General features: G+C 39.7%; 1 protein-coding gene across 5 annotated transcripts in view; it reads right to left on the reverse strand.

The window, feature by feature from the left end:
• The window catches only part of LOC124273425 (P2X purinoceptor 4-like), a 141,885-nt gene that overhangs the window by 11,206 nt on the left and 116,695 nt on the right, over positions 1 to 13,984 (reverse strand). The window contains exon 11 of one of the 5 annotated variants that reach the window (XM_046708692.1): positions 9,696 to 9,810. The exons of the other annotated variants lie outside the window; for them this stretch is intronic. Coding sequence (XP_046564648.1) covers positions 9,739 to 9,810 — 72 coding nt within the window. The 3' untranslated portion in view covers positions 9,696 to 9,738. The remainder of the gene's footprint in view (positions 1 to 9,695; positions 9,811 to 13,984) is intronic. 5 annotated transcript variants of the gene reach the window in all.

Here is a 13,984-nt window from a genome sequence, read left to right on the forward strand (position 1 = left end):
GCATTACTCACTCACAAATTGAGATTAATACCGAATTGATAATTTCTTTCTTCTGTTGCAATAATAAAATGAATGTCTTTGTTAGTTTATGAGCTTATCTACGGTACAATTTGTTTCAACTGAAGCAAATACAATACTCAATTCTAATCAGTGACTGTTCAACAAGAAGAATCAACCAATCTGTCAAATAGATCAAGGATTTTTTCTTCAGGCAATTTGTTCAGTTATTGACAAATTTGTAAATTTAATGCTGAGCAAGACAGAGATATTCGTGATCAAGAATATTTGTCAGGATTTTGTTTTGGAAATTGGGTGCTATGTCTTCTAAAACATTCATGGTCCAATCTTCTTTTGTTTATTGTGTGTGTGAATGGGTGAGTTTTCAGTTTTACACCACTTTTAGCAATATTCCAGCAATATCATAGCAGGGGACACCAGAAATGGGATTCACACATTGCACCCATGTGGGGATTCAAACCCGGGTCTTCAGCGTGACGAGCGAACACTTTAACCACTAGGCTACCCCACCGCCCCCATTGTGTGTGTGAGGGATTAGTGAGTGAGTTTTAGTTTGGAATGAACAGATTAGAGTGCCTGCTCCGTTACAAAACAAACATTCAAATTTAAAACAAACAGATTCTGGAAAACAAGTCTTTGTTCAGTTAAAGATTATGCAATTCACATAAAACACTGAACTGTAATACAGTACACTACAGTTATAAATAATTTTAGTTAGTCATAACCTTAGTTCAACTAAAATACACAGCAAGTGGCGGCCAGGTGAAAAAACTCAGTTTGATACATCCCTCAGTTCCTTATAAGCATTTTAGTTTGGTTTGGTTTGGTTGTTGTTTAACGCCGCACTCAGCAATATTCCACCTATATGACAGCTGTCTGTAAATAATCAAGCCTGGACCAGACAATCCTGTGATCAACAGCATGAGCATCGATCTATGCAATTGGGAACCGATGCCATGTGTCAACCAATTCGGCGAGCCTCACCACCCGATCCCGTTAGTCGCCTCTCACGACAAGCATGGGTTACTGAAGATCAATTCTAACCCGGATTTTCAAGGGTCCCTTTTTAGTTATACACATAGTGACTGCACACATTTCTTCCAGGCATCGCAGTATAGTATCATGTAGGTGGAACGCCTAAGTGGAACACCTAGAACATGAGTGATGTTCAGTCAACTAAAGGAGAAGTCAGCAACATCAACCATCTCATAAACAGGAATATCATTGTCAAATATTCCCCCAAATCTTATTCATTGTATGTAGTATTTCTTACTTCCATATTGACCTGTCGATGAGACCGCCTCCGTGGTGTAGTGGTTAGAGCGTCCGCCCGGAGAACGGAAGGTCGCGGGTTCGATCCCCGACCGTGTCATACCAAAAGACGTTAAAATATGGTACTTGTTGGTCCCTGCCTGGTGCTCGGCATTAATGGGTACAACAAGGACTGGTTGGCTCGGAGTCAGTATAATGTGTCTGAGTTGGGTATTCATGCTTCACTGCGGCATGGTATCTCAGTGGGCTAGCACTATAAAACCAGCTTAAATCTGGGCTAGTACAAGCAGCCGCACGTACACATACACATGCATGCACGTCGTCGTATGAGCGAAATATTCTCAAGCACGACGTTAAACCCAATTCCACCACCACCACCACCACCACCACCTGTCGATGAACAACAATTAATTTTTTTTACAAATTAAGTTGAAGTTAACAGTCCATATGCATGTTACCACTATGCATATTTCCAGGGATATTGTAATTTGTAGACCATTGTTCACTAATTGTGGAATATTTTATACCAGTTGTGCAATACTATATACCATCTGTACAATACTGTATACCAGTTGTACAATACTGTACAATCCCCAATACTGCAACCAACTGTTGAACAGTGTACAATACTGTAAACAGTGCACCATTGTATACAAATTATACAAAACTGTATACAATACTACGAACAAATAGTACAATATAACCCACATGCTGTGAAAGGTTCAAACATTTTTTAGAATCACCACACCTGGAAGATTTCCAATTCCCAAATGACAACCAGGCACCAGACCATCTTGCTCCAGAAATCATTATCACACATTACAGACAACAGATTTAATTAGAAGCTCTGAGCTTGGACTAAAAACATTTGAAGACAGTTCACAATGACACTCAATAAACACACCTGTTGAAAAAGCATTATAGCAAGTACAAAAATGACCTCAGGAATATCTGACAATATATGCCACACAACCGCTTAAATAGCATATTTCAATACAACTTTGAACGACTAACAAAACAGACATAAGTAACACAAACCGCATGCATGTAGTGACGCTTTATCAACATGGATGTTTTCCATGCCTGATTTGATGCCATGCTTAGCAAACAGACAGAACTAACACAACGAGGGAAACAACATATAACTTGTTGTAAAGATACTAGTATCAACACCATCACCACAACTGGTTTACATACTGCTACCTTTGGGCCCAACTTCGAAATAGTTCTGGATGAGGAAGCAACATGAATGAAAAGGATGGGATGAAGCAATCATCAGTAAGTCTACACATAAATCTACACAACCAATCTAAGACAGGGATGTACTGGGTTGGTTGGTTGGTTGTTGATTGTTTAACACCGCACTCAGCAATATTCCAGCTATATGGAGGCAGTCTGTAAATAATTGAGTCTGGACCTGGCAATCCAGTGATCAACAGCATGATAACTGATTTACGCAACTGGGATACAATGACATGTGCCAACCATATCAGCGAGCCTGTCCACCCGATCCCGTTAGCCAACTCTTACGACAAGCATGGGTTGCTGAAGACCAATTCTAACCGGAATCTTCACAGGTAGGGATGTGCTGGGGTGTATGTGAATGAATGTTGTTGTTTATGTTGCAGTCAGCAATATTCCAGCTATATGGTGACAGTCTGTAAATAATTGAGTCTGGACCAGACAATCCAGTGATCTACAGCATGAGCATTGATCCCGTTAGTCACTTCTTACGACAAGCATGGGTTGCTGAAGACTAGAGCTGTGACGATATATTGTAGTATAGATAATCGTGATACCTTTTCTGACAATACATATATCGATACTTTTTTTCATATCGTGATATGTATCGTTGACCTAAAAATTGTGAATTTTCACTAGAAATTGACGGTTATTTCAAAATTTACACTGTTATCAAAATACACTTTTTTAAAGAAAATAATTAAAGATAACATATCGTGATACGCATCGTATCGAATCGTATCATTCCAAGATATCGCGATACGTATTGTATCGTGAAATTTCTGTATTGCACACCTCTACTGAAGACCAATTCTAACCTGGATCTTCACAGGTAGGGATGTGTTGGGGTGTATGGGAATGAATGTTGTTGTTTACGTTAATGCAGTCAGCAATATTCCACCTGTATCATGGCAGCCTCTAAACCGTCGTGTGAATCAAAGCATGAGCCATGATTCATGTCAATCAGTGAGTGAGAGTATAGTTTTATACAACTTTTTGCAATATTCCAGCAACATTACAGAAATGGCCTTTACACAATGTAAACGGGAGGAAACGAACAACGCTCTTCGGTGTAACGTGTGACCGCTTTAACCACTAACTACAGTCCGTTTGGCTCAAAAGCGGACCGATGAATTGCAATCTAACCGAAAACTAATAAACATGACATACTCAATATAACGCTGATCATAATCAAAACATCATACCCACTCTGTAAGGTTTATGCAGAATTTTTGTCCTAAAAATAATAAAGTTGTTTAACAAACTATCATTGAAATATTGACACAGTTCACTATTTCTTACGAGGGAGGAGTGCAGAGAAAGGGACAGCCAGGTGTTCGAGAAGCACGTTCACAGACAAAGTTATTTATTCATTATAACCTGTGCTGTGCCATCTCCATCCGTTCTCGAACACCTGGCTGTCCCTTTCTCTGCACTCCTCCCTCGTAACAAATAGTGAACTGGTCCGCTTTTGAGCCAAACGGACTATAGGCTAACCCACTGGCCCAGGAAAACCCACCGGGAGACAAGGGAAGTGCTAGGAATGATCAAGGCGAAGGCAGGGGTTCTGGGGGCAAGGGTAAAATGTTGAGTTCTATTTATACAGTAAGAACAGTGAATTGGAAGTTTGTGTTGCTTGTTTAAACAAGAGTCATCAGAAGATGACATATCCCACCGACCCCCTCATACTTGAAAGAACAAATCATCTGACAGTTACTTTAAGTCCTGCTTGATATTTTTTTAGACTAAGTCCAAATCGTTTTCGTGGAAATAATGAAAAATATAACTGCCCAAAATCTGTAAATAGCAAAAGGCACCACTTCAAGATCGGCCTCATATATCTGCCAAGTTCTGTTGAAAGATATTGAACGGTTTTTGAGTTGTGCTCTGGAAATGAAGCCCACCCCCTCCTGAATCGTTTCCATCGAAACCGAGAAAAATAAAAATGACAAAAATCTGTAAATAGCAAGAGGCACCACCTTAGGTTCTGTTTGATATATCTACCAATTTTTGCTGAAAAATATTGAACTGTTTTTAAGTAATGGTCCAGAAACAAAATGATTACGGACAGACAAGGCGTCGACCATATTCCCCCCGCATTACATGCCAGGGGGATAAGTATGATGCTCTAAAGACACATCAATGGTGTCTTTGTTGAAGTGGAGAAATGGGTTGTTGGACTGTGGCTGTATGGAAGCAGACTACAGGTGTTGGATACTACAGGACTACCGCTATTTCTATGTCTATCCACAAAGGCCATCCATAATATGTTATGTGTTTCTCATCTCCAACCTCAATCACCAAGAGAGTATGGGCAAAAATATAGAGAGTACAAATAAAATGTTGTTGACTGATTGTGTAAATTATTTTTAATAATATGTTAAAACTGAGCTCCAGCAGAGGCCTTTTATGTTAATAAGTTGTGCTGAAAACATCTTTGCCGCGACTGCTTCTGGGTGCCATTATTATTGCGGTTACAACTGTCGCGTGGTGTGTAGTTGATGCATTAAAGTGTTTGACCACCAAGAATATTCGTCACTGGTCTTTGTCTCATACTCGTGAAGAATACTTTGGAATAGTCCTTAATTTAATTTATCTAGACCGAGTCACTTTGGTTTGGAACTAAATGTTTGCTGGCGCAGAGTTGTTGTTTTTAATGAGTGTGCACATCAGGACATCAATGTCCACAGCAATGTGGAAAACTGAAATGTAAAAACATTCTATTATGTCCGTCTGAAAGAAAATTCAAGGTGGGCGGGAGATGGGAAACACAGAACCTAATCTAATATCTAATCAAAGTCTAATCCAGTGTTTACTTAACATTACTGACAAAAACATCCTGTTTGTTTGTTTGTTAAATGCCACAACCTTCAAGCTAAATGACAGCTGTCTGTAAGTCTGGACCAGATAATCCACGGATCAACACGATCAGCATAGATCTACACAACTGGGATACGATGACATGTGCCAGCCAAGTCAGCCAGCCTGCCCACCCAGCCCTATAGTTGCATCTTATAACAAATGGATTGCTGAACACCAATCTGGATCTTCTCTGGTAAAGAACTCTCTTGAGTAAGTGGATGAAACAAACTATGGTTTTATGTCACTTTTAGCAACATTCCCGGCATATCACAGTAGGAGACACCAGAAACAGGCTTGACATATTGTATCCATTTGGGGAATCGACTCATCTGCGTGATGAGCAAACCACTAGGCTACCCCACCACCCTGTGAACCTTCTTGAACCTAACAGGCACCTTGGGTGCTATACTCCCCAGGAAGCTGAGAATTAAAATTGAATGCAAACTGATCAAATGAGAAGGGAAAAAGCACCTCTGTACAGCCTATCTGGAACTTTTACATAAATTGATTCTTTTCCTTAATATTGTTGTTGCAACTGATTTCAGTCTGAAATCTAAAAGTTGCCAATATTCTGATCCTCAAGGTTGTTAGCACCATACCCAAGCCCTTGGTTCCATCACAATTGTGAAATGGTTTTAAAAAAGTTTGAAATGTGTTACCTGAGTCAGTTTTGCCTTTCCTCCATTTCAGCAACCACATCATATATTTTTTATAAATGAAATTCTAGAACAGACTCACACTCCTTTCCCATTCCACTCAAAGAGAGTGTATTGATCTGTTCCACTAACAGACAGATTGGCATGAGGGGTGCAGCAACCAATAGCACTGTAGTACATGGCTATTCCCCCGACGACAGATAAAAACATATCAATGACAAACGGAAATGGCAATAGATGATAACAATGTCACTAATTTCAACCAAGTGGTGTCATAGAGAGATATATTGATGTCTATAAATCCATCCCTTGTATAAACTTTCATGCACAGTGCCAATTAGTAGACCTTGTCATCACTTCGATCCAGAGCTGGCGCACACCAAGAGTTGAAGTGACCCTGAAATGGATGAACCGAAGAGACCCTGCTAAGGATGCACTGGAGAGATCCGGCCAAAGATGCAATGTGAAGAGACCCTGCCAAGGATGCAGTAAAAAGACCTTGCCTTGGTTGCAGTGTGAAGTGACCCTGACAAGGATGCACTGAAAAGACCTTGCCTTGGATGCAGTGTGAAGAGACCCTGCCAAGGATGCAGTAAAGAGACCTTGCCTTGGTTGCAGTGTGAAGTGACCCTGAAATAGATGAACTGAAGAGACCCTGCCAAGGATGCAGTGTGAAGAGACCCTGTCAAAGATGCAGTAAGAGACCTTGCCTTGGATGCAGTGTGAAGAGACCCTGACAAGGATGCACTGAAGAGACCTTGCCTTGGATGCAGTGCGAAGAGACCCTGCCAAGGATGCACTGACGATACCCTGCCAAGGATGCACTGAAGAGACCCTGCCAAGGATGTAGTAAAGAAACCCTGCCATGGATGCACTGACGAGACCCTGCCAAGGATGTAGTGAGAGACTCTATAAGGATGTAGTAAAGAAACCTTGCCAAGGATGCACTGGAGACCCTGCCAAGGATGTAGTAAAGAAACCCTGCCAAGGGTGCACTGAAAAGACCATGCCATGGATGTAGTGAAGAGACCCTGCCTTGGTTGTATGGATTTACCGTGTGCACATTTGGATTTGAAAGAACCACAAACATGCTGACCTTGATTTGAGAAAGACTGACACAAAAACACCCCATGAGCAATTGTAAAGAGTAGGCGAATGAATGAATTACTATGAAACATGAACTTTGTATCTCTTCAGTGAACAGCACACAATTGGCAAGTACTGCAAACAATTCTAGGTCTCCGACATACACAGTTACCTCTTTATGTATCACCAATAGAACATTACAGAAATACCCCATACAAAACTTCAAAAATCATTTCTGAAAACTAAGTGGAATGTGAAACAGGAAACTTGCGAGATCAAACAAACCTGATCAATTACAGCCACAAATACAAGATGTCAGAATCCATCAGTTACAACCTCCTCCAAGGTAGCTGAGCCATGTGACCTAATATTGAAATTCAACAAGAGTCATCAGAAGATGACATATCCCCCCGGCCCCTACATATCTCAAAGAACAAATCATCTGACAGTTACTTAAAGTCCAGCTTAATTTTTTTTTAGACTAAGTCCAAATCGTTTCCATGGAAATCATGAGTAATATATATGACAAAAGTCTATAAATAGCAAAAGGCACCGTTTCAAAACTTGCCTAATATATCTGCCAAGTTCAGTTGAAAGATATTGAACGCTTTTCAAGTTGTGCTCCGGAAATGAAGCTCACCCTTCCCTTTTGGGACTAAGTCCGAATCGTTTCTATGGAAACCGGGAAAAATAAATATGCCAAAATTCTGCCAAATAGCAAAAGGCACCACTTTGGCATCTGCCTCACATATCTGCCAAGTTTTGCTGAAAGATATAAAGACGTTTTCGAGTTGTGCTCCGGAAACGAAACCCACCCCTCCCTTTTGAGACTAAGTCTGAATCGTTTCCATGGAAACTGAAAAAAATATAAATGCCAAAAATCTGTAAATAGCAAAAGGCACCACTTCAAGATCTGTCTCATATATCTGCCAAGTTTTGCTGAGAGATATTAAGAAGTTTTTGAGCTGTGCTCCGGAAACAAAGCCCACCCCTCCCTTTTGGGACTAAGTCCGAAACGTTTCCATGGAAACCAAGAATAATAAAAATGCCAAAAATCTGTAAATAGCAAAAGGCACTACTTTAGCTTATGTTTGATATATCTACCAAGTCTTGAAGAAAGATATTAAACGGTTTTCGAGTTGTGCTCCAGAAGCGAAGGTCACCCCTCTTTTGAGACCAAGTTCAAATCGTTTCCATGGAAACCAAGAAAAAAAAAATACCAAAAATCTGTAAATAGCAAAAGGCACCACTTTAGATTCCGTTTGATATATCTACCAAGTTTTGTTGAAATATATTGAACTGTTTTTTAATTATGCTCCGGAAACAAAATGATTACGGACGGACAGACGAGGCGTCGACTATATCCCCCTGCAATACATGCCGGGGGATAAAAAGGGTAGGGGAACATGAAAGTTATCTTGATGGTTAGCAAGTCACAAACAACACGAGTCTGTTAGTGCTGGTTTTCCAAAGATGTTGTCATCTACAATACTGAATCCCACGTCCCATACCTGAAAGCCATGACCTGGCAATGTTAGATACCTGTTCTCCAAGGTCCTAAGACAATAAGCCAAGATGTTTCAATAATTTCATACCTGCTATCCATGCCGTAAGAAATTCAGCACTTCTGAATGATTTCATACCTGTATTCCAAGTCCTATAATTGAAAGCCAACACATATTTCAATGATTTTATACCTGTTCTCCATGCCAAAAGATAAAAAGCCAAGACTTTTGAGTTATTTCATATCTGTTCTCCATGTCCTAAGGCATAAAACAAAGGTGTTTCTATGATTTCATACCTGTACTCCGTGTCCTACAAATGGAAATGAGGATGTTTCAAAACTTTCATGTCTGTTCCTGCCCTAAGAAAACAAGACTTTTCAATGGCTGCATACCTGTTTTAAATGTCCTAAGACAAAAAACCCAAGATGTTTCAATGATTCATACCTTTTCACAATGCCATAAGAAGTTCAGCACTAGTTAATGATTTCATACCAGTCCTACAATTCGAAATGAGGATGTTTCAATGATTTTACCTTTTCACCATGCCACAAGAAATTCAGCACTAATTAATGATTTCATACCTGTACTCCGTGTCCTACAATTGGAAACGAGGATGTTTCAATGATTTCATATCTGTTCCTGCCCTATGAAAAACTAGACGTTTCAATGATTTCACACCTGTTTTTCATGTGTTAAGATATGTATTTTCTCTAAACATTAACATTTGGACAAAACCGAGTGTACATCAATCTCAATACCAAACATTCAACATAGTTTGACCATATGTGCAATCAGGTGAAACAACAGCAAAAACAGCAGGGTAACAACGTCATAAGCCAATCACGTTGAAAGAAGCGTGGAGGGATAGATATATGACCTTGAACAATATTCAAACAACCGGAAAAAGCACAACGATAAAACCGCCATATAGATGCTGAGACCTTGAAAATGACAGACGAACAGACACACAGGTAGACTGCAGCCACAAAAGGACAAAACTGGTGAAAAAGAGCGAGTGAGTGAATGAGGGAGAGAAATAAAGAAAGAAACCAACCTGTATTAGTAAAGAAAGAGGGACTGAAGGGAGGGATACGTGGTTAATCTTCTTCAGTCATTGTTCCGTACTGGAACTGTCCTGCCTTACAGTCTGGGGAACCTACTAGCTCCACCTGGGAGAAGACAAGGGAAACATTACAAGGGAGGTCACTCTAATACTCAGCTAAAACATGCTGTAGCAATGTACTACATCAACAAGGTCATATCAAGGTCATGATCAGACAAGATAAGAAAGGAAATACATTTCACAGTACAGAATACAAGGGTTGAACAAGACATCTACAACAGTGGGGTTTACAATAGCTTCTCCTTCTGATTTATCATTAAGTTTTGGTAGGCTACAGAAATGCTGAAGCAAATAACTGAAACCAAGATTCCAATTCATATAGCTTGGTGGTAAAGGATTTTGAAGTGCAATAATAGTATAATTCTGCTTAAAACCTATTGTGTTGTCAATTACTGATAGAAATATAAGAAAGCATTTGCAAGTATCATACATCTCAATATGGCCACTTGATCTGCATTTGTGGACAAGCAAAATTTTACAGCAGTGTGTGTTTGTGATCAACTCCTCTATCTTGACATCTTGCCTGAAGCTACAAATAAATGTTCTATCCAGCCACAAATGCATGTTCTATCCAGCTACAAATGCATGTTCTATCAAGCCACAAATGCATGTTCTGTCAAGCTACAAATGCATGTTCTATCAAGCTACAAATGCAAGTTCTGTCAAGCTACAAATGCATGTTCTGTCAAGCTACAAATGCATGTTCTGTCAAGCTACAAATGCATGTTCTATCAAGCTACAAATGCATGTTCTGTCAAGCTACAAATGCATGTTCTATCAAGCTTTACAAATGCATGTTCTGTCATAGTATCAATGCATGTTCTGTCAAGGTACCAATGCATGTTCTATCAAGCTACAAATGCATGTTCTGTCAAGCTACAAATGCATGTTCTCATCAAGCTACAAATGCATGTTCTGTCAAGCTACAAATGCATGTTCTGTCAAGCTACAAATGCATGTTTTATCAAGCTACAAATGCATGTTCTGTCATAGTATCAATGCATGTTCTGTCAAGGTACCAATGCATGTTCTATCAAGCTACAAATGCATGTTCTGTCAAGGTACAAATGCATGTTCTGTCAAGGTATCAATGCATGTTCTGTCAAGCTACAAATGCATGTTCTATCAAGCTACAAATGCAAGTTCTGTCAAGCTACAAGTGCATGTTGTCAAGGTACAAATGCATGTTCTGTCAAGCTACAAATGCATGTTTTATCAAGCTACAAATGCATGTTCTGTCATAGTATCAATGCATGTTCTGTCAAGGTATCATCAATGCATGTTCTGTCAAGGTATCAATGCATGTTCTGTCAAGCTACAAATGCATGTTCTGTCATAGTATCAATGCATGTTCTGTCAAGGTACCAATGCATGTTCTATCAAGCTACAAATGCATGTTCTATCAAGCTACAAATGCAAGTTCTGTCAAGCTACAAGTGCATGTTGTCAAGGTACAAATGCATGTTCTGTCAAGCTACAAATGCATGTTTTATCAAGCTACAAATGCATGTTCTGTCATAGTATCAATGCATGTTCTGTCAAGGTACCAATGCATGTTCTGTCAAGGTACCAATGCATGTTTTATCAAGCTACAAATGCATGTTTTATCAAGCTACAAATGCATGTTCTGTCATAGTATCAATGCATGTTCTGTCAAGGTACCAATGCATGTTCTGTCAAGGTACCAATGCATGTTTTATCAAGCTACAAATGCATGTTCTGTCATAGTATCAATGCATGTTCTGTCAAGGTACCAATGCATGTTCTGTCAAGGTACCAATGCATGTTCTATCAAGCTACAAATGCATGTTCTGTCAAGGTACCAATGCATGTTCTGTCAAGGTACCAATGCATGTTCTGTCAAGGTATCAATGCATATTCTGTCAAGGTATCATCAATGCATGTTCTGTCAAGGTACCAATGCATGTTCTGTCAAGGTACCAATGCATGTTCTGTCAAGGTACCAATGCATGTTCTGTCAAGGTACCAATGCATGTTCTGTCAAGGTATCAATGCATGTTCTGTCAAGGTACCAATGCATGGTGTATCAATGTACCAATGCATGATCTATTAAGGTACTAATGCATGATCTATCAAGGTGCCAATCCATAATCTATCAATGTGCCAATGCATGTTCTGTCAAGGTACCAATACATGTTTTACCTAGGTACTAATGCAAAACCAAAAACAAGGATTTGAGTTCCATCATTAACTGTACATATATTTTAAATTCATAAAAAAACATTTACTTCTCATTAAATAGTTTTCCACTTTTTTTCTTAGACAGTATAACGAAATTGCTTCCTTTTTCTCATGACATTTAACAAGGGCCTACCTGCATCTCAGAGATCTTGTCATGATAAACCTAGCAAAGCAATCTGTCACCAAGCAGTCTCCACTATCAAAAATTTAACTGCCAGCATTTCAGAGATCAACATCCTCTAATGATTAAATATCTCAGAAAATGATCAGGTTGTTATTATGTTTCATTCCAATTGCTAACGGCAACCAGTTTTGATGAGTGTTCTGGAGCAGGCTAAAGTTTCAGTGCCGTTGCACACGATACCCTCTAAGCATGCCAAATATCAAAGTAGCACTGGCTTTGTCATCTCATTTCCAGCTGCGTAATAAAGATATTTCTATATTCAAAAAGCACATCATTAAAGGCAGTTTTTGTTACAACTATAGACAAAGAGACTAGAGCTCACCCATATTTAGAAGAATAATATAAAATCTGAAAGGGCACATTTGATAAAAAAAAAAATCAGTAAACTAAATACAAGAAGTTTCTAAACAACCGCCAACCTCACAGCATGTTCATTAAACTACACATGGCTGGTCTAGGTGTCTAAGGTGTTGCGATTCACTGGGCACAGTAAGGCCAAATAAAAAAATGTTGTGGTTCTGATTATATCTCTTTGAAATTTAGGGTAGGTAGGTAGGATTTTTTTAAAACCATTTTTTTTTAGAAGTAAAGTACAAACTAATAACACATTTATCAATGTATAATTGTTTATTCAAACAAGCTTGCAGCCATCATGTCGACTTTCTCTATCAGAGTGACCGATGTCCATTGGTGATGGGAAAAACAATGGTATCTGAAAGCTTATTTTATTCATACTGCCTAAAAAAGATAGGGTCGGCACCAGAATTCAAGGGTTGGTCGGGTAATCGGAACCACAACATTTTTTTTTAGGCCTAATGTCCCTTTGGTAAGACAAACCTAAGAACGTTGCTTCAAATTCCAGTTTTTCCAGTTTGTTGCTAAGTTTGTCAGCTCATGGATTTCACAAACGTAGAAAAAAAGTCCTGATCATTTCTTGTCTTCCAGGTTTTCAACATGGCTGACTCCCTTTCATGTTACTAGGATATGGTTCAATCTGCCTGAAAAACCCACCTCTGTCCCTCACTACAAATACATACACGCACAATGACAATAAACAGGCAATGGTGGTAAGTTCATCATGCCTGTTGTTGTTCGACTGTTACCCAGAGCAGAACCTGTACATAATCAACCATCAGTAGCAACCCAAACCATTGGGATAAGATCACCAGATCACCAGCCCTCATGGCAACCCAAATCATTGGGATAAGATCACCAGCCCTCATGGCAACCCAAATCATTGGGATAAGATCACCAGATCACCAGCCCTCATGGCAACCCAAATCATTGGGATAAGATCACCAGCCCTCATGGCAACCCAAATCATTGGGATAAGATCACCAGCCCTCATGGCAACCCAAATCATTGGGATAAGATCACCAGCCCTCATGGCAACCCAAATCATTGGGATAAGATCACCAGCCCTCATGGCAACCCAAATCATTGGGATAAGATCACTCAGCCCTCATGATCTTTGGGATAAGATCACCAGCCCTCATGGCAACCCAAATCATTGGGATAAGATCACCAGCCCTCATGGCAACCCAAATCATTGGGATAAGATCACCAGCCCTACATGGCAACCCAAATCATTGGGATAAGATCACTATGAAGCAATATTGTGAATAGTGAGTTAGAATGGTTTTTATGCCCCTTTTATCAATATTCAAGCAATATCACGCATGGACACCATAAATGGGCTTCAAAAAATTGTACCTACATGGGGAATCGAACCCGGGTCTTCGGCGTGATGAGCCAACGCTTTAACCACAAGGCTACCCCACCCTGATCTGACTAGCAAGGCAACAGAAACGCATTTGAGGACCTGCTCCTTCCA

The sequence above is a fragment of the Haliotis rubra genome, unplaced genomic scaffold (assembly GCF_003918875.1).
Source record: "Haliotis rubra isolate DU_JTF1 unplaced genomic scaffold, ASM391887v1 Scf180, whole genome shotgun sequence".
Classification (NCBI taxonomy): Eukaryota; Metazoa; Mollusca; class Gastropoda; order Lepetellida; family Haliotidae; genus Haliotis; species Haliotis rubra.